The sequence below is a fragment of the Trematomus bernacchii genome, unplaced genomic scaffold (genome assembly GCF_902827165.1).
Source record: "Trematomus bernacchii unplaced genomic scaffold, fTreBer1.1, whole genome shotgun sequence".
Taxonomy (NCBI): Eukaryota; Metazoa; Chordata; class Actinopteri; order Perciformes; family Nototheniidae; genus Trematomus; species Trematomus bernacchii.
The window spans coordinates 2,959,247-2,982,572 of record NW_022987409.1 but is presented as its reverse complement, the minus strand read 5'-3'; the positions used below and the strand labels follow the sequence as shown (position 1 = coordinate 2,982,572).

Sequence of the window (23,326 nt, the reverse complement as noted above, 5' to 3'; positions counted from 1 at the left end):
AACATGACACATGTCTGTTTTTATTTAATAAAGTGCTATGTGCTCTTAGTCTATAAACATATCAATCAGAGCTCAAACATCCCAGGGGGCAGTGAGGGAGGGGCAAGCTGAGGGAAAAAGACTAGCATTCAGGAGGACGAGCGGAGGAGGTGTTGATTCAAGGGATACTGCGTCCTTTCATGTTCAGAACATCTTTGAACCTCAAAGGGCCTCAGGACATACTCACTTGCTGGGAATAGCCACAGAAGAACTGGTACAAAAACTGAGGTAAGATGAAGCAAAGGTTCTGCAGGCAAACAAAAAAGAGAAAAGGCTCACACTGATGAATAAAAACATCAAAAGGACATCAAATGCATCCAAGTCCCCGTGTGTTTATTATGTAGGTACAATAGTGCAATACATTTTTACAAAACGGTTTAGTTTGTTTGCTGTCAAATGTGTTTCAACAAGTAATCCTCTAATCACGTCAGTGTGTGCGCAGTGTGAAATGAAATCAATGCTGCTCCTACCTTGTAGAAGAAATATTGCACCAAGTGTGCAATGCGAACATAGTAGAGATGCCCATGAGCCAACAAAAGTTTCTTGAGGTGCTTGAGTTTGGGGATGGCATAATCACTGTTCCTCACTGCCTGTCGACCCTCTTTACCCTTAATACCTGGAACACCAAAAGCAGATATCACACACTACCTTCACCAAAGAAAACAACCATTTCCTCTATCTGATACAGTTATTAAAGAGCCCTTAGTCAGCTTCAGTGTGAGATTTCTTACCAATCCCGACATGAGCCTCCAAAATCATGCTGACATCATTTGCACCATCTCCAATGGAAAGGGTGATGGGACTTCCTTTAGAGTTTTTCACCATTTTAACTATCTGTAGATGCAGCAAGACAAAGGGGCAAACATTTAACTGTGAAAATCATATTTTTTAATCACTTAAAGGTGGGGTAGGTAAGTTTGAGAAACCGGCTCGAGATACACTTTTTGTTATATTCCATGGAATGCTCTTAACATCCCGATAGCAATGAATATCTCAAGTGCTTTGACAAAAAATCCATAAAAAAAATGTCATCTGTGGAAGCTGTAGTACTGTAAAAAGTACGACCAATCATTTTAGCTGGCCCGGCTAAAATAACTGGATGGCCTACCTGCCTGTCAGCCTTCCATCTGTGCACAAACTTATCTCGTGCCCTCATTGGTCATGTGCGCGTTCGTGTGTGTTGGAGGAGGGGCTCTATAAGGAAGTGGCAGATTTTTTCCGGCTGTGTATTTTCAAATTCTAGCGCACTCGAGCTGGTTTCTCAAACTTACCTACCCTACCTTTAATGAGGAAATATTTCCAATTTGTTCCAGATTCTTCTCACCTGTGCCTTCTGTAGAGGGGCCATGCGGCAGCAGAGCACAGATGTGCAGTTTTGACAGATCTGCAGGAACAGGTTCTTGTAGCGACTTGAGTTGGATTCAGAGGAGGAGTTGAGCACCATGGACAGAGTGGCTCCATCTATGATAAAGCCGTAGTCATGGTTTGCTGAAGACCAGGTCCTACAAAACAAAAACAAATAAGGAAATAGGTTCAAGTTTAGTCATTTATATTATTCAGTTTAGTTGAATTACCACCCTAACACAAAAGCAAAGTATCACACAATAACTTTAATACAGATCATTTAAGGTCAAATGACTAACCTGGTGACGCCTGCCTTAACTGCTGGTGCATCCTGTACGGCTTTCTTGTGATATTCAACCAAGAGCTCATGCAGTCGCTCCTCACGCCTCCTGCCTCCATCTCCTAAAGTACGCACAGTCAGCTCCAACAGTTCTGTGTTTCTCTGGAACAATCTACAAGCATAACAGGTGGACTTTGCTGTCTCCATCTTGTCCCCCGTTAGCACCCAAACCTTCATGCCTGCACCCTGGAGAGCCTCCATGGTCTCTGCTGCCTCCTCTTGTAGCCTTGGGGATAGAAACAAAGATGATTGCACTAACTCTTAGACATAAATGCTATCATGAGAAGGAAAGGAAAAATGTCACCAGTTAAACAAAACCACTGGCATCTGGGTTATATTTCACAAGAGACATTATGCATGCAAAGAAACGCTTAATGACAATCTGATGATAAAATCTGAAGCTGCTGTGTAACAATTACTCTATTATAATAGTCTATTATATTGATATATTAAAAATGTGTTTTAGATGTGATGCATTGATGCAAACTGATACAATTAGGTGTTCCCTACCTTTTAGGTTAGTCAATGCATTATCTATCTTAAATATTCATTATAAAACAATAATCTTGGATTGTGAAAGACCCCTTACCCAATGTCAACCACAAGAGGGCGCAGTGAGCTTACATTGAAACCCTCACCATTACTCAAGCAGATTAGATAAGCCACTGCATACAGGAAACAATACCAGAAGTGTAATGAGGAACAAACTTAGTGTGAAAAGTTGACATTAAAGAAAAGCAGAAATGAATCGCAAAACAACAAAAGGGGCAATCGGAAATCAAGACGAGTGAAGACAGGACATTAATGACACATTTTCTATAACTGGCATCAACCAAAAGTTGGCCTCTCCTATCAATTTTAGATTTAAAGCCTCCTAAAATGATTGGCACTGTTTTTTTAATGAGAAGGAGAGGAGAGCAAGGACAACAGCAGCATGCAAGTCATTATTCAACTTTATATGTGAGCAGGTTCATCAGTGTGAGCCGAGTTGTTTGTTTGTTATGTTGTGTTGGCACTCACCGGTCTTCTACAGCAGTTGCTCCTATCAGACTCATGCCGGTCTCCACTTGGTTGTAAACAGCCATGAGCTTCTCCTCTCTGTCCTGCAGAGCCAGCCTAGCTTCCCTCAGGCCTGCGTCTGCCTGGGCGTACTCCTCTGCATTGAGATGTTTGTAGGCCACACACAGTGTCCGGTAGCCCTCCTGAACAACACAACATACGGCACCCAATGTTAGAAATACAAAACAAAGACAATATCTGAAAACATTATTATTATCTTTAATTAAAACCTGTCTGACCATAGTACAGTGTAAAGTGGCGCAGGAATGAGTCTTAAAACCCGGAAATTAGTTAACATTTTACCAAATCTTTTTTGACTTTTTTTTTTGGCCACAACCATACATTTTCGGAGCTTGTATGTATTGTAAAATGTGCAGTTGCTAACAAATGTCTAAATGAGATTACTAAATGTCATCGCGCCAAACATGAGTCCGCCGTTAGCTAAGGCTGTGGTGATGGGCAGCCATATGACCGTGATGTAATTTGTTCATAGCGTTAGATTTTACTCATGGCGATTGCATTTACGCTTCAAAAATCATAAAAGTGGTGTTAATATGTAAAGACTATCATGCTGAACAAAACATGTAAGTACAATAAATATGGATCAGCCACAGATCTTGTTTTCTGCAGTACTCAGAAATCAAATTGAGAAACCCTATTGTTGTTTTTTTAAGGACCCCTTAGCCTACAAAAATACATCATCACTGCACCAATGTACATACTTTAAAAACAACAGATATTGACTTATTTAGAGTGGCAATCTGTGCATGTCACCCACTGTTGCATTACGCTCGACATTCATGCGTATCCTTTCGACCTCTTCCTGTCTGACGCGAGGAAAGATGGATGAGTCCGCTCCCTTACAGAAAAGCAGTGTATCACCTGGACACAAAACATACAGAAATACAAACACAGAGCATGGTGAGGGCTGAGGGCCAGCATTAAATCATAGTCAACGCAATAAAAATGACAGCAATCTCAAGCTCACCTGATTTGGATCTGACTATAACACTCATTCGCCTTCTCACTGGGTCAAAGTTCAACACGTGAAGCAGTTCATACCTTAAGGTGGTACAAAATGGACATTAAAAAAGCTGTAGTACAAATAGAAGCATATGAATAAAAACTATGTTTGATAACCGACGTACCTTTCAACATCATTGTCCCTGGTGAGAATTTTCATGGTTTTACTTTCAAAACCCAGAAATGTGAAGCCGTACCTGCAGATGGAGACAAATCATCACAAATGAGCCACTGATGTACTTGATTAATGAATGTTGTGATGGAATGCATACTATGTACTGTAGGCTTGCTCTTTGACCTTTTGTTACAATGTCAGCTGAACACATTGAGGCCCCGGCTCCACGAGGACAAATACGGCAAAACGCATCGGAGTAACGCAAATGCAACCGCAAAAAATAATCATCAAATACACAGAGCCTGTCTCTTTTTCCTCTCTTCTCACAGCGTCAGTGTCTGTCTCATGCAGCAGCTGATCCTGTAATGAGTGACCCGACAGTAAAAATGAACATATTTATAACTAGTTTAGGTAGTTTGAGAGGTAATTAAAATAGCTAAGGGTGATGATCTGACTTGAACTGTGTGTTTTGCTCCCGCTGCATCACAGCGGCAGGAGCTGCGTGTCTCCGTCCTGTCAGATTAGACTTCACTCGCGTTTATGTCCATATCGAGATAAAGATAAATAATCTGAATTCAAGGAGGAGCTCCTGTAGATGTTGCACAAAGAACTGTAGCATGGTCAGTAGCGACTGGAGCACGATAGCAACCCTGCGGGGGAGAGGCGGGGCTATGAAAACGAATGACCGTATAGGCGACTCCACGGCCCCGTTGGACCCCCCAGAGCGCTCCGTTCCCAGATCTATCCACCTTTGGACCCGTTGTCGTTTGCGGGGTCTGTTTCTACGTTTCCCTTACGGCGTCGTCGAGCTTAGAGGGCTATACGCATGAGAAATATGCGGATTCAACCCGTTTTCGTCCTCGTGGAGCCGGGGCCTAAGTCACAACAGCCCTCTTACCTCATGGCACCCTTGACCAGAGCCACCTCATCAGGTGAGGAGGCGATAAAACCTCTCTGCTCCTGTGTGGGCGGATGGAGAGGGGCTCCATCCGCCCCTAAGCCATCCACCCCTAAGCCGTCCACCTGGTCCATCAGTCCGTCCCTTTGGCCCTGACCCTGCTCTGGAGACTCCTTCACCTGGACTGTGTGGCACAGACACAGGGCACGCAGAAACAGCTCTTCCTTCTCCTAAAAACACAACGTGAACATGGTTTAGTGAAGTGAAATAAGATATTATATAAATTGTGATTAAACAAAATTAAAGGTGGGGTAGGTAAGTTTGAGAAACCGGCTCGAGATACACTTTTGTTATATTCCATGGAATGCTCTTAACATCCCGATAGCAATGAACATTGTAAGTGCTTTGACAAAAAATCCATAAATAAATTTCATCTGTGGAAGCCGTAATACTGTAAAAAGCACGACCAATCATTTTAGCCGGCCCGGCTGTGTATTTTCAAATTCTAGCGCACTCGATCTGGTTTCTCCAAAATTACCTACCCCACCTTTAATGTATACAAATAGTTTTATTTGCAACTTTAAACTAAATATGAATACAGCCACACATGGAGCCATATACAGTAGCTGGAGTTTAGATAACGAACTGATTTTACAACTATTTGTCTAAATTGACTCCTTATCAGCATGTGTTTTAGTGCAACAGTGTGTAAGGGTTATCAGGCGCTCATGTCAAGAGAACACAGCCACTTTGCTCCCCCTCCATGTTGAGCGCTTATGTTGACATGTCAAGGAGACTGCATGTGGGTGACCGGTGAAGGGTCTTTCTGAGCAGCGAGCTATGTAATGGCCATATGTTGCCGCATGTGTGACTTTTACAACAGATGGAGGGACACCACAACACCCACCCTGCCAGCTTTGTGCTGCACTTTGTTTACAGGTCCATCTGTGACACAGAATCCGTCCAAGTCCGTGCCTGCGTCCTGGTACTTGTACTGGAAGCCATCGATGCAGCACTCTATGAACTCCATGTTGTTCTGAGTGAGAGTGCCCGTCTTGTCAGTGAAGACATACTCCACCTGCAGGCAATGAGATAAAGAGATGTGAAAGGCTCTTCCAAATCCATAAAGATTCATTTTCCTATTTAACAGGGTCCAACAATAAGATTAGGCAATTACTTCCAGAAATAATTACACTGCATTAATCAGTTTAACGAAGCATCAACTTTAATTGAAGAAATCCTCTGGCAAACCAAGTGTGACTGATCTATCGCAGCACTGTTTGAGTAAGCGCCATAAAACAACAGAAGTCAGCACAGCAAGACCAATATGGAGTTATTATAAGCTCATATTTTGCAGTAGCACTGTACAGATGGGCTGGGGCAATAGCATGTAGATACTGCGGACAGTTGTTCCAATTAACTTTGCTACATTTCTGTTCTTTTTTTTACTAGGTTTAATTGTATTAAAGCAATTAATGCTGCCTTGAAGTGTATTAGAATACAATTATGTATCTGTAAATATATATTTTCCTTGAGAATACGTTAATCACATTTACACACTTATTGTGGGCTTGTGCATCACATCCTCATTTAGGCTTTGCCAAGAGATTGCATTCATATATATGTATTAATGGAGACTGCATATTTACTGTTGAGAAAAAGGTTTACTTTCTGACATTTTTGTAATGCTTTTTAATATCATCAGTGCCAGCTTTAGAGACACAAAAGACATGACCCAGTGCCCCTTAAACAACATTTAAAGTTACAAAAATCAATATTACAAAATGGAGACTCTCAATGGCTGAGAGATTTCATAAAGAACTACAGGTTTTGAATAACAAACAAGAATGGTGACTTTACAGAAAGCATTTTTCCAATGACATTTATGCCATTGAAATGTTGTTTTATTTGACTTTGGACCATCTGCCTCACCTGTCCAAGCTCCTCATTAAGGTCTGAAGTGTTGACCAAGGCACCCTCTTTTATTTCAGGGTCAAAGAAGTCCTTGTCCCATGTGATGAAAAAGGATCCCAAAAACTTTTGCATCTCAACCGTCACATACATGGACACCGGGATAATGAAGTTGAAGAGCACCATGAAGGACAGGAAGTCAGTGAACATCTTTAGGTACTGTTGGAAAAACATGAAAACACAGGGAGATGATTCAATGCTTTTCTTATCTTGATTACCATGAACTCCTACGCAAAACATAAACATGGTGGATAAGGTGAGACCAGTAGTCCTTGATAAAGAAATAGTGGAGTCCCAAGGTTGTATCACAATGTTCGCAGTTCATTGAGGGAGACGGTAGAGGGTTATCAGCCTATAAAATGGACCATGTCCTAATATAGGTTTGTGGTGACCCCATTGCTGAGAGTAGTTTTTATTAGTATGGATCAGAAGAGGCTAACACTTGTAAAACAGTGTAATACAAGGAAACTGTGCTCTGAAAAGTCACAACAACAAGCCTTTACAGGGTGTTTACCACAGTAACACATGCCTTCTAGCTATAACAACATGTGTAATAGATATAATACAGTGAACTGATGCAATTTGATCAAGCCCTATTAGCTCTTCTTTTCCCAGGAGTGGTAATTCCTGCACGACTGGGTTTGTGGTGACCCTGAACTCACATTTTATTGCTTTAAAAACATGGAGGCGGGTTGATAAAACATTCTCTCACCAGATTGGTGTCTTTCTCTCTCTGGGTTTTCTCGTTGTACCAAGGCTCGTCCTGTCCGGGCTTGTTCTGCCACACATACTTAAGTGTAGTGCACACTAGGGCTTTGCTCACTAATATGCAAAGGTAAACCAGAAGGAAGGCATTGATGGACCTGAAATATAAAAAATGAAATAAATCAGTGCCAAAAGCTAAGTCACATGTTTTTTACTTGTTTACTTAATTATTTAACGTACTTCTCCACAGCCGAGCGTTTCTGAGACTTGCCCTGGTAGTTGAGAGCCATCTTTGTCTCCATGCCAGTGTAAATTGCAACACCTTGAGGGAGATAAGTGATTAGCTTTTAAGTTATCTCATTCAAATACGTTATTAAAAAAAAGAAAGGCAATATGACTTGACTCACCACATATTGTTTGAGTGTTTTTTAAAGTTGACCCTTTCAGGAGGAGGTTTTCTGGGCCCAAAGACCTGCAGAATCACATGGGAAGACAGAACAGTTTAGTGATACAAGTGATGTGCAGTCCACACAATCCTCTACTCTCTAAATGGAAACCTGGCAGGCCAGCTGGCATCCACTCTAAAATACGCAGTGACAAAACACAGTATGACGGCAGTCTGGGCTTACACCGTTTCCAGTGTTCTTGAGAAGGACATTGGCATTTGTTTGTACGGCCATTACAAATCAGTCAATGATAAATGCCTGTGGGAGTGCTTAGGAAGCCGAGGCTGAAGCAATGCCAACCTGTTTTAATTTTAATGCTTTTCTGCAATGAAGGATCAATGCAATAATGATTTGTTGGTTGATACAGAGAGAAACAAATGAGTGCTTAAGCAATCTGTTTTGATTTTGCTTTCACTTAAAGTGGGCTGGGATTGTCGTGCATTAGCGCTCTCACCTCACTGCAGGCTCCTGATCGGTTTTGTAGATGTGCATACGGCCGACGAACCTGGAACAAAATGAAAAACGTGCTCAGAAGCGGAAGTAATTTGTACATGTGATATTTGTTTTTTGTATATTAATCAATCTGTTAATGCTAGAGTGGGTTTGAGGTATCCAAATTTATGCTCAGTTCATTTCATTTACAAAACTGTAAGTACTTATGTGCAGAGATTTGGGAGCCAGCTTATTACTGGGGGTTAGCCAGCAGCAGGCTGTCACTTTGATTTACTCTTTATAGCAAGCATTTGGCGCCATGGCTTACTTAGCTTTATCACGTCTCCAACACCATTCTGATGTCTGGTTAAATGACGACTAATCCTACTCCTTCTCCCAAGGGGGAGCTAAAGGCTATGTGTTGATAGAGAGGAGAGTCCTACAAGTGAATAGGAACCAACTGTGCTGGCTATTCCTAATAGGAAACACACACTAAGGCTTGCCAAAATGTGTCCACTTAACAATCGACATGTTAATATTAGAGTCATTTAAAACATTTTTAACTGGCATTGAGTGAATCCCTTGCCCGACAGACCACCGGCAAAACATGCTCGTGGTGTAAATCTGTTGGGGCCACAAGATGAGTGCCTACTTGTAAAGGTCAGGCTGTGGATGTTCACACTCGATGGTGGCGTTGAGAGATTCCAGATCTTTCTCCGTGTCTGGCACTGTGTAGTGTGTCTGAACAAGACGAAGAAGCAGAGAGAGAGAAGTGTGAGCATTGACTTATTATTTTTGCCTTTCCCTTTCTCTCACACACAGGAAGTGTGATATAAAGAGATACCATTTCCTATTAAGATATGATTTAAAAATGTATAAAATATATACATTTGCTTTCATACCAACTTCCTTTTTCCTAATTCTAATAAGCAACACATTTATAAAATCATAGGGTCAAAATATAATCAATATCATTTTACCGAAACAAGTTTTTTGGATGAATATACTTCGACAATGTAATCTTAGGGAAGAAAAAGGGGACAGCAGAGCGGCCTGTCTTACTTTATGGTTGGACTCTCCATCCAGACTTGCTGTGGTAACAAAACATGTGTCATCATCTCGACTAGACTGCAGCAGTATTAAATCACAAGGAAAGGTCTCGTCTTCATCCACCTCCAAAACATCTCCAACCTGATAAAGAAGCACAACCAAACGGCACTTAAAGAAGTTCCACAGTTTCCTTTCTCCCCCTTCTTCTAAGGCACCAGATCAGTAGGACTTAAACCGAAGTTTAAACAATCACAGGGAGCAGAAGGACTCCAAAATATAACGTACGCCGCTGCCAATTTCCTTTCAAGCCGCCGTGGCTAATTTGTTAGCAAGCAGACCTACTTGAAGTGATAGCATAAACAGAGCAACATGAGCATCCCTGCAGAGTCTAACCATTGGTCAATAATCACTCTCTGATGTAGTCTTTCAACTACTGACAAAAATCTGGTTCTTTGGCTTGTTTGATGTTTATTTTAGCCCTAGTCCATTTAACACTAGGAGGTAGCCAGCAGGGAGCTTGTGTGAGCTCCTGTGCGGGAAGCAGCTGTCCAAACTTTTATACAAAGCATCAATGTTTTGGTTTTGACAGCTGGATGATCAGTCTCAGCTGGGGTCATGAGCACTAGCAGCGCTTAACATAAACATTTGGAGTCGTTTGGTTCACTTTACATGTTGGAAAATATTGTTTAATGCATCATGTTTAACCTGAACACCCATTCATCTTTGAGAAAACGATTGCCTTGAGAACATAAGAATGCATAAAATAAGTAACGTGCACATGACACCCTGGATACATGAATTACCGTCACAACCATGTTTGAACGTCAAGAAACGCTAAGAAAATATTTATTCCAGTGGATGTGTCTGTTGAAAAGTACCTTGATCTTCTCACTCTCCTTCCGTATCCTCCGGCCTTGCTCTAGCACTGTCACTGGGTACTTATTCACCTCATTGTCAGCCTTGTGCCGTAACCAGTCCTCGTAGCCCTAGGGCAGCATATCAGAATCAGAATTGTGTTATTTGCTTAAACAACAAAAAGTACAATACTTGTTCACCAGGGAACAGGATATCGACATCAGTACATGCTGACACAGAGTAAAGGTTTGACAGAACCTCTCACCAATCACAATAGAAGACACAAAGAAATGTCTGTGCATACATATAAATCATTATGAGAGAGAGAGAGAGTGCCTGCCGCAGCAGAAGGGGATAATCATTGTCCAGCAGTGCATTGGAACAGTATGTCATGAAATAATCCCGGGGCTGCAGCAGCACGAGGCACAAATACTAGTGTAGACTTCGTAAGTACTTTAAGATAGTGAAGGAGACGGTGCAAAGATGCAGGGGGTAGAGAGGCGAACCACAGTGAGTGCCAAGGTGGAGCCCGAGCCAGAAAGCAGGATTACCAGGAAAGGTTATAGGAGGAGAGAGAAAGTCTGGTTGAGTGATGGAGAGAAATGATGCCAGGTGGATGAAAGAGGAAATGGTCAGTGGAACTATACAACCATCATCACTTTAGTAGGAGTCGGGCGTACCGCACTTCAAAGCATGGCGAAGGCGGTTCAGTGCTATCAGTGTGTTCCATATATATTTTCCCAAGGAAGTCCACCCACTATTGTGCATTTCAAAGGCCCAGCAGTAGACTAACTAAAAAGGCGATCGCAGAACAATACATCTAAAAGACGTGACATGCAAGCAACAGAGTCGAGGAAACAGACCCTCCCCTTTATCATTTGTATCTCTGTAATAGACTCTCTTTCTCTCTCCCCATTTTCTCACATTCCCAGAGAGCCAATTTCATCTTCTTCTCAATCAGAAATAGCCAGCGGAGCACATTATTACAAAACCCACGAGAGCCTTCGTCACATACGTTACACAAAGATCACAGCAAAGGTGTTATGAAGGCAGGGGATTTGTTGTGTTATATGTAGAGGGAGGAAGGGTATAAAGAAATGAGGGAGAAAAAGAGGCAATATAAATCCCAATTATTCTTTATTATCATACACTTATTAGGGTCTTACCTGCTTGATAGCCGTTACTGTAATCACAAAAAACAAGGGTAGGCCACTGGTGACTGGGCTGGTAGGGGTGTCCACTATCACCTATTGGAAGAAAACAAAATTCACTTGAGAGGAATGTCACGTTGACATTAAACTGTAAACATATGACCTTTAAACTGTAAAGCTATGCATTAAATACTAGACATCCCCACAAAGCGTTACTGCAGCACATGTGTGCTACTGTGGTTACAGAGGGAGGAGTCTGTGGTGATAGTATAGAAGATTGGGAAAGCCTTCTAAATGCAGGGTGTAGTCACTTTCTGTGAAGAAATTCTACTATTCCCCACATTTGTTCATCCGTGGGAAACACAGGGAAGACATTTACATTTTGGAAGGGAGCGAGGGAGGTTCTGGACCGCAGAACCTTTAATCAAGCGGTCCAGGGGCAGAGTGCTTAATCTGCAGGCATGCCAACACTTTTGTGTCACTGCCAAGGAATGGGAGAGGGCCAACACAAAGCTTTTTTGGATTCACTTTACCTGCCGAGCTCTGCGTGAGGGAATCTAGTAGTATGCAATGGGTTTCATTTCTGTGTGTAATGAGTGTGTGTGACCAGCTAGCAGGTAATCCCAAACAAGCAGTTTAGGAGCAGCACCTGACCTAGGCTCCCAGCTAGAGCCCCAGTACACAATTGGCCTTGTGTGTTTCTTAAAACCATCACAAGATGGATTTACCCTAGCTTTTCTGATCCAGCAGGCTGGCTTCCCCCAGAGCCAGATTGCATATTACAGCACGCACAGACACATCCAGCTCGTTGGTATTCTGACATTACAAGCTGTCAGATAGCCATCAGCTCAAGGAGAGCAGGAGATGCGTTTCGAAGCAGTCTCTGGTGTTTTACTTACCTGTGTGTGGAATGAGAATGAAATGAAAGCCTGCTTCCCGCTCAGTAATCACGGTCAGACATGGACACACAGTGACACTCTGCACCCACACTTACTCATGCACACACACTCATAGTAATGACAAGGGCAGATAGCTGCCAGCCCAACTTCATTGTGATTCAAATTAACTGTAGGATTAATCAATTACAGGAAAGAGAGGGACCAGTGCACATCGACTATTTGGAGCAGTGCAGATTTAGAGGAGAGCCTGCATTATATTTGTAGTGCTTGGCGATTCCAGTGAGAAAGAAGCAAACGTAAGGATTCTGCCGCAGCCTCAGGTGTAGAGAGCCAGGAGTGCTCAATGCTTCAAAAGGACGCTGCTGTACATGAGGATGTGATAGGGCTCTGTTTTAAAGACACATTACACCTTGGACATTGCTATAGGATAAGTAGCTATAGTGGATTATTGGATCTCAGTCTCCTATTGTTATTTTATTCCTCCACTGTTTGTCATATACAGATCCTCAAAGGAAAGCACTACCCATGGATGTGATGAGTATGGGAAAAAGGTCATGAAGAACTTTATTTTTGCCTATTCCCGTGACAAATTAAATGTTGGCTGATTACAGAAACCAAAAAAGAAGCTGCAGGAAGGACCGAGGACAGCATGGCCCTCTGATGCTGCGGCCAGATGGCAAAACTTGACAGAGGGTGGCCACAGTACAGAGAGAATGCTTAACAAAGCCAACTTTTAGCATAAATGTCGCTTGAGTTATATTTGGTGTTTCTATGACAATTACAATGACAACTGTTCAATAGAGAACTAAAAAAAGAGAAATGAAAATGTTCTTTTTGATCCCATAAAAAGTTATTCTATAAAAAGCAATTTCATCTAACACTCAAATAAAGTGTAAAAAGACACTTGACAAGTTTATAGACAGACAAGGACAGCAATTAATTTTGGAACTGTACGAGGGTGAAAACGGCCCTTTAATGCTTCAATGGAATCGTTCTTGAAAATACTGCAACTGCAACCTCCTGAGAAAAAAGGAAAGAATACTACAGAAACCCTCCAGCTACTGAACTTCTGCCAAACAACACACAGTTCTCCCAGAGCTCGTCCTTCAGAGTTTATCCGTGCTGATTCACAACAAAGCCCACCAAACTTCCAGATGGCCAAATACCTCTCCTCCTCTGCACCAAATGCAAAGCCAAAACATCTCAGCAATAGGAGTGAACTGTGTGCTGCTGGTGTGATGCCAGAGCTGCAGAGCGGAGCAGCACGGAGCCCTTCATCTGATCTGAGAAGTGTGTCAGAGTGAGCGACCGACAGCGGGTCCCCGGGGTCCCAGGGCAGCGCTGTGAGCCCCCTCGCGTCCCCCTACCCCTTTGCCCTTTCGTTCCCCCCCCCCCTCTCTCCTATTCTTCCCTCCTCTCTCATCACCATTTATCTTACTCTCTCACTGCGCTCTATTTCCATTCGATCAAATTCAAGCAAAGACATGCAGGGCTATTTATAGCGGAGTGGTGCTTTTTTATCAGCCTGTGTCTATTTGTGGCACTCAGATGTAGAGAGGGCTTCCTGGCTGCTGACGTCAGCAGTGCAGCGCTGCAGAGAGATGGGTGGAATGAGAGAGAGAGAAAAAGGGAGAAAGAACGACAGAAAGAAAGAGACTAAATGACAAAGGCAGAGACAAAAGAGGGTCGGATGGGAGGATGCATGACATTTTATTGTTTATATTATAAGCATTTGCATGAAGCCTCTTAGGGGAAGTGAGAGGGTTGCGAGAGGTTTATTTCTGTCTCCGAGATGCAAGCGTAACATTTGAGCACACGGGGTCTGCGTACCTGTTTCTCTCTCATCCTTTCTCTCTGATATAATAGCAGGCTGCATGGGGAAAACTGAGTGGTTGGGATAAGGAGCCCCTCAAGAGAGGCTGGATTAGTGGAGAAACGCCAGCCACGCTGCAGCTTGGGTAAACACCGTCAGCAAACCCAGGACACCCACCGAGTCATACATTAACACTCGCAATCACATACACGATGTTTTCACAAACACACACTCTACACGGCACACACTGATAATCCTTGTGTGTTTGTGGGAGTGATGCAAACATGCGCGGTAGCTCACTCCCACATAAGTGTTCTGCATTAGCTCATGATAATCTAATATGCTAGCTCACAACTGTCAGAAAACGTAGCCCCTTTAGCTGACGATAATGTAGAGTTAAACCAGAAAAACTGGATAATAGGGCAGTCAAGTGTAAATACAGGTGGAAACAAAGCCCGGAGGAGTAAATAAACACAGCAATTGATCTTGTATTGACTTAAGGATGATGGAATTACTTTGCGACAGCAGATATTTCTCAATTTAGTACACTGCTGGGCTTCTGGGAGCAGTCACTCTGAGCTCATTCAGTCAGTATGCGACTAGATAGAGCACATCCCTCCTGAGCAGACCCAACAGCAGCGCCTGTTTACACTAGAGGGCTGTTTGCAGCCATAGTTTAGGTTACTGCTAAAAGCAGAGAGGTTAGTTTCCATCTCCATGGATCAGAACAAAAATGGAGAAAGAAAGAGATGACAGAAGAGCTGGTGCAGATGCAAGCACCTTTTTTTTTCTCTCCTACTTCAATCAACAGCCAGACCCCAAAGAGGAGAGAGGAGAGGTCACTTAAGAGCACGCAGCAGGGGAGGACGGATGCCAGTCAAAGCATTTTAGTCAGCACTCTTGGCCAGCTCACAGTTTCCACTTATGAGGAAAGGGCAGCACGTACGAAACACAACACAATCTAACAATGACAGACATGAAACTGAATTCTTAAAGGTCCCATGTCATGGCCATTTCTACTGATCATAATTCTATTGTTGAGGTCTACTAGAATAGATTTATATTGTGTAATTTTCCAAACTCACATTGGTTTTCTCATACAGCATCTCTGTATAGCATGTGTATTCACTCTCTGTCCTAAACGGCTTGTTGGAGCTCCTGACCCCCCTCCCTGTGAGCCCACTGTGCTCTGATTGGTCAGCTCGCCCACTCTGTTCTGATTAGTCCACCATCGTTACAGCGGAACATCAGTGATTATGTGTTACAATGGCGTTAGCAACCAGAAAATGACACCAGCAATGACAATGCTGCGTGGGGTCTGGGTGCCGTGTTGGCGGGACGTTGCGGGGCTCGCTGCTGGAGCGGACAGTGTGAGCTGGCTTGCTGGTGTTGTTTCCTGGTTGCCGCGTGGGGTCTGCGGGACGGCGGGGGACGGCGAGGCCCGGCCCGAGCTCGGCCGGAGCACACACACACACCCGCAGCCTGGCTGTGGGTCTGTGTGTGTGCTCGGACCGGGCCCGGGCCGGGCCTCGCCGTGTCCCGCTGTCTCAGGCTGAGTCCAGGCTGAGAAATCCGCGGCGCTGCAGCTGAGAAAAATAAGGCAGGCTGAGTGTGTGTGTGTGAGGAGCTTTGCGGATTGGTCCATTTGGATCGTCGTTACGTCACTTGGTTCCCGGAAGAAAAAAATTGAAAAAGAAAATCTCCAACGAGGCGTCTGGGGCAGCATAGACACGTCTTTTCTGTGTTAGAGTTTTACTCGCTACAGGGTGTACTTTGAGGGTTTGTGACTCTGCAGACCGTTTACATGCAGAAAAAGCTACATAACACACAAGGGGACGGGTAATAACCGGAAAAGCATTAAACCTTTAAATCACCTTATTAGACTCTTGTAAAATATGTCTTTTTTGGATTGCATTAAACTATGTTTTCTTGGAGAGGATGAATGTAAAAATAGGACAACCTCAAATACAGATTTACTCTTTGTACCCTGTAACCTAATTCTAGGGAAACTGCATATTGACATGTTAGATAAAAATACAATTGACATGCTCCTGAATCCTGGTACTAATAGCCCAATAAAAACCCATTAATTGGTTTACACATGATCTCACTACTGTGGAACAATGAAGGCAAACATTGTAGGAGGTTAGATAAATACTTCCTTAGAACCATATGCTTATGTATTTCCAATGTATCTCGAATCAAACTAGATTGAGTGATTGATACATTTATACTAGTGGTGGGCAATACGGCAAAACTCTGCTATTACAGTAAATGTCATTTGATACAACAGTTACCTCGTGTGTCAAGATACAGTGATGTTCTGTAGTGGAAATCCAATTAAGAAATGGGTTCAAATATACATATCATACATTTTATAATTATCTTCTATTTTGCCTCCATGATTCCTTCTTTATCAAATATGTTTTCTTAAAAGGCAATACGGCAGAGAGCAGAATTGCAGTCAAAATGTTAAACAATATGTGGCACGCGAGTCAAAGACCTCATCTGTTCACTCAAGTTAACTTTAAAAAAAAACTCACACACTGCTCAAGCCTTAAGGGAAGCTATAGCAATTTGAACACCTGCTATGATTGCACACACATTTCAAACATTACAGTTGACACATACAAGATCTCTTTCACACCTGCCATATGCAAATAGAAAGACTTTCTCACTCTTTTTCACACACTGGGGAAATACACATTACGTAGGCCAGAACACAGGAACTAGGAAGACAAGTTGGATGAGACACAATAACCCGTTGAGATCAACAGGCTGAAACCCGGTTCACAGCGTGGTCTGAAAGGGTCACATAATAGCCCTCTCGCCACGCACTTTGTTAAACAACACCACAGACATTCAGTAAGTTGTTATTAAACAATGATAAACAGACTTTAGATTGACACACTGTCTGTCTGTCCTTACCTGCACCAGGAAGATGATAAGGAAGTAGAAATTGGCAATTCTTCTAAACTGTTCAAACAGGTTCTTTGGTAGGAAGTTCCAAACGGTATACTGTGGGAGGAAAAAGAGAAATAAACATTCAAGTAAGTCAAAGAGATAATAAATAGGCATTGCTGTTAGTGGATTGCTTTTTAATGCCCTTTTCTGTATACTTTTTTACATTCAGGCATGATGTTTTTCAACAGCACTTAGGGAGGTTAAAGAAAACATTTGCAGTGGGAGAGAGATTAGAGGAATCCAATATTCACAGACTCTTGGATATGTGTGCTGTGTCTGAGCTGGGGAAAGGGAAGAGGAAAGGCAACTTCAATATCTTTTAGTCTGTTCTTTGTACTGCCTGGGGAGACGGCCCCTGGGGGACCACAGGTGTTCCATTGATTCAGATTAGCGATTTATCTCCTTAATTTGGCTGCCCTTGAATGCAGAGCCAATGAACTTATCAGGTTTGTATCCGTTTCTGTGGGTTTTGTTCTTTTTTAAGTGGCCATGACTGCTGATACCATCGGGGCTGAAGCGACACTTTTATCTGCTTAAATCCCGAGAGACGGCTCAACAATACCCTGCTGGTCTCTGGAGCCACACAACAAAGTACCAGTGTGAAAAAGACAAATACATGCACGCTCACATGCAAGGAAACAGCACTAAGGCACTGTTTATGAAGGGGAATGTCTGCATGGGGTTAGTGTTGAAATGCAGCCGCAGCAGAATGTCCCATCTCATTTTGCCAGAGAGAAAAGAGAGTGAAAGTAATGAGAAAAGGGGGATGGCAGCAGCAAAGAGTGGTGGTGCAGTAGTAGCAAAGAGAGCAGGAGATGAGAGGCGGAGATTGGTCATTGCAGAGAGCAAAAGCAACAGGATGATGGAGAGTAGAGGCATGGAGGAGCATAAACACTACAGCCGGGGTAATTAAAGGCTGTTTACCCTGACATACTGGCAGCAGCCAATTGATTGGCCCATCCTCACTGGGACCCTCTGCACCACTATAAATCTCATCCAGTCTTACTCTGAAACCGCTTCCTTCTCCTCATCACTTTCACACTTCATATCCATAAACAAGCCGCCCAAGTACCTGCCTGATCCTGCCACTGACACGCGACTGAAGGGTCTGATTTGGGTGAGGAAGAAGGGTGTGGGGTCTGTCAGAGCCCGGGGGGGGGGAAAGCACCAAATTGCTCACCCTGCCAGTACATTAATAGCAGCCATGTATTTCACAGCCACAGACAGTGCTCCCTGACAGACAATAATCACCTTCCCTTAGGTGCGAAGAGAACGCATGTGGAGAGGCAGTGGGAGGAGGAATAAGCAAGGGAAGACGCAGGAACGCTCAGGAGTTCATTCCAAGTATTAGATAAGAGAGGAGGGGAGGGGGAGGGGGGATGCCAGAAGGCACGTGAAACATAATACAGAGAGGAGCTGGAAAACAAACAGATGTTTATGAATGTGTTATTGGTGTTTGGCCAGACAGGAGCCGTGGCATGTGATTGTGTTTCTTACCTTGGAGGACACAATCCTGTTATCGCAGAACTTGGGTGGAATGAAAGCCTCATTGTTGGAAGAGGACCGATGACCAACGCAGATAGTCCTACTGTCCACTCTTCTTTCATCGCGGCCAAGCTGCAGGACGAAGCACCGGAGGCATGGTGGAGATGGGACGAGATAAAAAGAGAAAAGAGAGGACATGTTAGTAATCCTGGGTACGACTTTTCACTTAAACAGAGGTTAGATATGAGTTAGAATGAGCCAAGGAAATCTAACCAAAAATATTAAATGCTTTTTATAAAATAAAATACATTTGCTGAAAGTGAGCCAAAATGACACCTGCTGTCTGTAGCATGGGGGAAGTAGAACTAATTAAATTATACAACAAACAAGTTTTATGGACGGTTAAATTCAGGTGTAGCAAATCCACAATGATCACAGACTGTAGCCAAAGAAAGTATAACAGGCTGATGAGGCCCAAATTCCCACTTATAGGTCAAAACTCAACAGTGGAGTATCTACTGTGGTGCAGAAAGTTGAAAGACTTTAAAGCCCTCTATTGTCCTCTGACAGGGGACATATCAAAAAGGTATGACACGGGTCAACAGGCCAAAATGGTGATTGTGCGAGGTCTATAACTTAATTTGTTCTCTCCGAGGTGTTTACTCATCGATGATAAACGAGTCATAAATGCAGGCAGCCAGGAGAAAAATGCTGTGCTCAGATTTATGGGTGGAGCTGCCTTGTCGTGAAGCACACGGCAGGGTGATATGTGTACGCATAAGTGCACACACACACAGACACAGGCCAAATGTCTGACAGAGGAAAGACTTCAGGGACCAGGTCAGGAGCCAAAGACAAGCAGGACTCTCCTCAACATGAGGTGGCCGGGGCATTCCTCTTCCATAAAAGGCAGGTAGGGTGAATCACGGAGCATGGCAGAAGAGTCAGGGCGCTATGTTAACTTCTACTTAGTCCTTATGTAAATATCACAAACTGTAATATAGATGATTGCCAAAAAAGGAGCTAAGGAAACTGTCAGGTAGCACTTTGTTCTACTTGAAAATACCAATACCTATCCAGTCTATCTTATTACTGCATCATTATCATTAAGATCCACCCTCATTAAATTGGATTTTAAAGGGGACCTATCATGCAAAATGCACTTTTGTACGTCTTTTATACATGAATATGTGTCCCCGGTGTTCCAGGGAACTCACCAAGTGTCAGAAAACACAACCCTCTCTATTTTCCTCCATACCCAAATCTCTAATAAAGGGGCTGCAACGGATCTGATAAAAACTGATCCAGATTTGAACACTGTCCTGACGTCACGGCTATTGGGCCAACTCCACCAATCAGGAGGAGCTAAATGAGGCATGGCTAAAATGCATGATCTGTTTGGTATTTTGAAAAAAAAAAATTTAAATATGCCTTATATAGGTATGGTCCTACACTATATTATTCAAATTTTGCATGATAGGTCCACTTTAAATTAATTCCAACTTGGCACAACAAGCACACACGAAAAGTTTCTATCCTGGGGAGTGCAGCCCAGAAAATGTGGCCTGCGCTGTTCCCTCAATGGCCCCGATTTCTATTCCTGACATCCCACACACAAGGAATCCTCAGGCTCTGCTCGGACAGCCACGCAGGGCTGGAGGATCGTGATAGCAACAACAGCAGCATACTGGAACAGCCAGAGCTACCTCTCCTTTCTTATCGTCAAGCATGTTCCTTATCTCATGCATGAACACTATTCCCACCTTTTCAAAGTGTAAACTAACAGCCAATAAACATCTGTAAGCAATTAATTGCTGCTCTTATCTATTAGTAGGTAATAAATCGGAGGTCATATTAAAAATCTTTACTTTCAACCAGAGATAAACATTTTTGTAATGAGCTTGTCTACCGGAATGTGCCATAGTTACGCTGGGAAAATGGAACATGACTACCACTGAATACTTTCAGTTTTTTCAGAGTTTTTTTCCCATCAGCAAGTATAAGCATGCCAAGTGAAGTCCAAAGTATTTTAAAGGACCCTGGGTTTTAGAGAACTTAATTTATAATACAAATACATTAATAAAAGGAACAAATTAAAATGGTTCATGCGTTGAGTGTGGAAGTGAAGTGTAAGACCAATAGGAATCAGAATCTTTAAAACAAGTTAGCACATGTTCCAAATTATCAATGTTTTTCTCCTCTGACAGTTAAAAGACGTCAGCACTGAGGACCCCACCCCCACCAGTTCTAAAATGTTGTTGTGTTCTCAGCTCAAGTACAAGTTGTGCAGCTATTACTAGGCCTGTAAATTATTAAGGTTATGCAATCAGGGGATCTGCTTCATATAACACAAAAGCCAGCAACATGTGGGTTGAGGGGGACAAATTACCATGAACATCTGATCCCAGACAAGCACCAGGGAACGTGTGAATTACAGCCACCTGGACAGCAAGCTGCGCAAGGTCTGTTGCTGACAAGAGGTGAGATCAAAGAATAGCCTCAAACACTTTGAAAGCTAATGTGTGCAAGTGGAGAAAAACAAACATATACAAATTCCAGTTTATGCAATAATTTGCACTTGGTTAACAGTCATAACACAAAAAAAGGGCAAAATTCCTTATGACGATTCCCAAATATTTGCTATCGCGTCTCGAGTCCAGACTAGAGAAGTGAGTGGCTTACATAAAATAATGCTCCCTTATGCATGAGCAGCCATGTTCACACCTCAGTATGACTGTCAAATCTACCAACCCCTCGCCGCTGAGCGCACACTGACACTCCTTCAGCGGGACCGGACGGACCTGGCAGCCAGAGGATGAAAAGAGAGAGTGGGAGGGAGAAAGAGTGCGAGAGAAAGGAAGTACAGCATCCAAGGACACAAGCACATCCAGGTTTTCTTTATCAAACAACAACCAGCACTCAGGAGAAGCAGTAAGCCAAGAACACCCCCATAGAACACTTTGTTCATTTATCTGAATCAGAAGCAGCGTTTCTATCAGTTACGCTTCATCTATGGACGCGGAAAAATGCTACAAATACACTTGCAACATTCCAGATATGCAATACAGCGAAAACCTCATTTATGACATTAGGATACAATGTAGATCCAGAAAAGAAAGCAATCATGTACAAAGGGCTGCGCATGCAAAATACAAAACACAGAATGCAAGTAAGGAACAATTTACAAAACAAATTGAGCCATAGGACCCGCAAAGGAATCTGGCTCGACGCTTCAGGTCAGACAGTAAACAGTAATAGTTGGCTGGCTTCTGCCAATCTTTCACCTGTGCCCATCTCTTTAGGATTGATTATGCACAAGAGCAATGCTAATGCACAGTTTCAAGGTCGTAGGCTTTTCAGTTCAACAAACACTACAGCATTGTTGCAGCAACCTACAAACGAACGCTCTGGGCCTCAGAGATTATTCTCTAGAAGAAATGTTGGCACCTACACACAGACATAACTCTTGCTGAAAATGAATTTCTATATAAAATGAGGAAGTAGTCCAGGCCCTGGGGTCCTAAAGATAAGAAAAATAATTATTGAATGGCCATTGATTTAGTGGTGAATTCACTGTCAAATATAATGAGGGTCAGGACACGAAGCCCACTCCATTTTGGAGCAGTTACGTGATCAAAATGCTCATCTCGAAAATATTGAGCTCAAGGCCAAACAAGAAATGCAAATGTCAGGAAAAATAGAATTGATTGCATTGTCTATACCTCATTGTCAAAGGTCAAACAAAACCATTCAATGCCAATGATGTTAGCAAGTAAAGCAAAAATGGCCGCGAGTCAAGTGCCAGTATGTCAACAGCAAGCAGCAGATTCATCCTCAACGAAAAAGCATCGGCAACAAAACGCGAGCAGCGATCAATATAGTAAACGTCCATTGCTCAGATGAGCTGAGACGTAAATCGCTTACTCAGAAATAAATGGTGCATTAGAGAATTGTGTGTCTAAATATTTACATGAAATGATGCTGCTAGCTACACTATGCTCCAATTGTGAAATAATCACAGGAGTGGACTGAGAAGATAGGTTCCTAACAGAGACTCGGGAGAAAACAAGACTGCATTCAGCTGCTGCCAAACTCCCAATCATGACTCGGGTCTGATGACAGTGCGTCCTGTCACACCATTTTACTATTCAGTGACCATGGCGCTTTGTCACAATCTGCATGCTGTTAGCGGATTAGACACACTGGGTAACCAGAGAAGTACGAGCCCATGTACACAGTATTACAATTCATAACAATGGTAACTGTGTGAAAGCAACATTGTGAATCTTTTTTAAATCATTACTTTATATAATGTTTGATTTGGATTTGTGGTCATACTGTAACTAGTGCTATAGTCTGTAGTGATGTACAATGTTGCATTATAAATCCATTAAACATGTTAAAGAGTTGAACAAACAATCAGTCATGCATTCAGTTGCATTACATCGTACAGGTGTTTGTAGTTTTCTAAACGCTCAGTCTAAACATATCATGATGTTAGTTTGCAAACCCATCAACACCTCTGTGTTGTATAATGTGAGTAACCCAAGTGTGTTATCCACCTTGTCAAATATAATCTTAGTTAACTGCTATATGAACTACGACTGCAACTAAGTAGAGACTTATTTTCTCGATTAATCCATTGCTCATTTAGTCTAAGAAATGTCAGACGATGTTTGAAACAAGGTCAATATAATTCTTCAGAGCCCAACAAGAAATCTTAACATTGTAAAAAAG

General features: G+C 42.7%; 1 protein-coding gene across 3 annotated transcripts in view; it reads right to left on the bottom strand.

The window, feature by feature from the left end:
• atp11c (ATPase phospholipid transporting 11C) overlaps positions 1-23,326 on the bottom strand; it is a 44,014-nt gene that overhangs the window by 8,498 nt on the left and 12,190 nt on the right. For all 3 annotated transcript variants that reach the window (XM_034136656.1, XM_034136669.1, XM_034136661.1), the window contains exons 2-23: positions 18,602-18,721; positions 17,069-17,158; positions 11,444-11,524; positions 10,301-10,408; positions 9,435-9,563; positions 9,025-9,113; positions 8,395-8,445; positions 7,902-7,966; positions 7,735-7,816; positions 7,502-7,652; positions 6,751-6,948; positions 5,726-5,896; positions 4,819-5,048; positions 3,931-4,002; positions 3,771-3,844; positions 3,561-3,664; positions 2,744-2,925; positions 1,683-1,949; positions 1,364-1,541; positions 771-873; positions 510-655; positions 227-286 (exon numbers count right to left, since the gene is read on the bottom strand). In XM_034136656.1, coding sequence (XP_033992547.1) covers positions 227-286; positions 510-655; positions 771-873; positions 1,364-1,541; positions 1,683-1,949; positions 2,744-2,925; positions 3,561-3,664; positions 3,771-3,844; positions 3,931-4,002; positions 4,819-5,048; positions 5,726-5,896; positions 6,751-6,948; positions 7,502-7,652; positions 7,735-7,816; positions 7,902-7,966; positions 8,395-8,445; positions 9,025-9,113; positions 9,435-9,563; positions 10,301-10,408; positions 11,444-11,524; positions 17,069-17,158; positions 18,602-18,721 — 2,751 coding nt within the window. The remainder of the gene's footprint in view (positions 1-226; positions 287-509; positions 656-770; positions 874-1,363; positions 1,542-1,682; positions 1,950-2,743; positions 2,926-3,560; positions 3,665-3,770; positions 3,845-3,930; positions 4,003-4,818; positions 5,049-5,725; positions 5,897-6,750; positions 6,949-7,501; positions 7,653-7,734; positions 7,817-7,901; positions 7,967-8,394; positions 8,446-9,024; positions 9,114-9,434; positions 9,564-10,300; positions 10,409-11,443; positions 11,525-17,068; positions 17,159-18,601; positions 18,722-23,326) is intronic.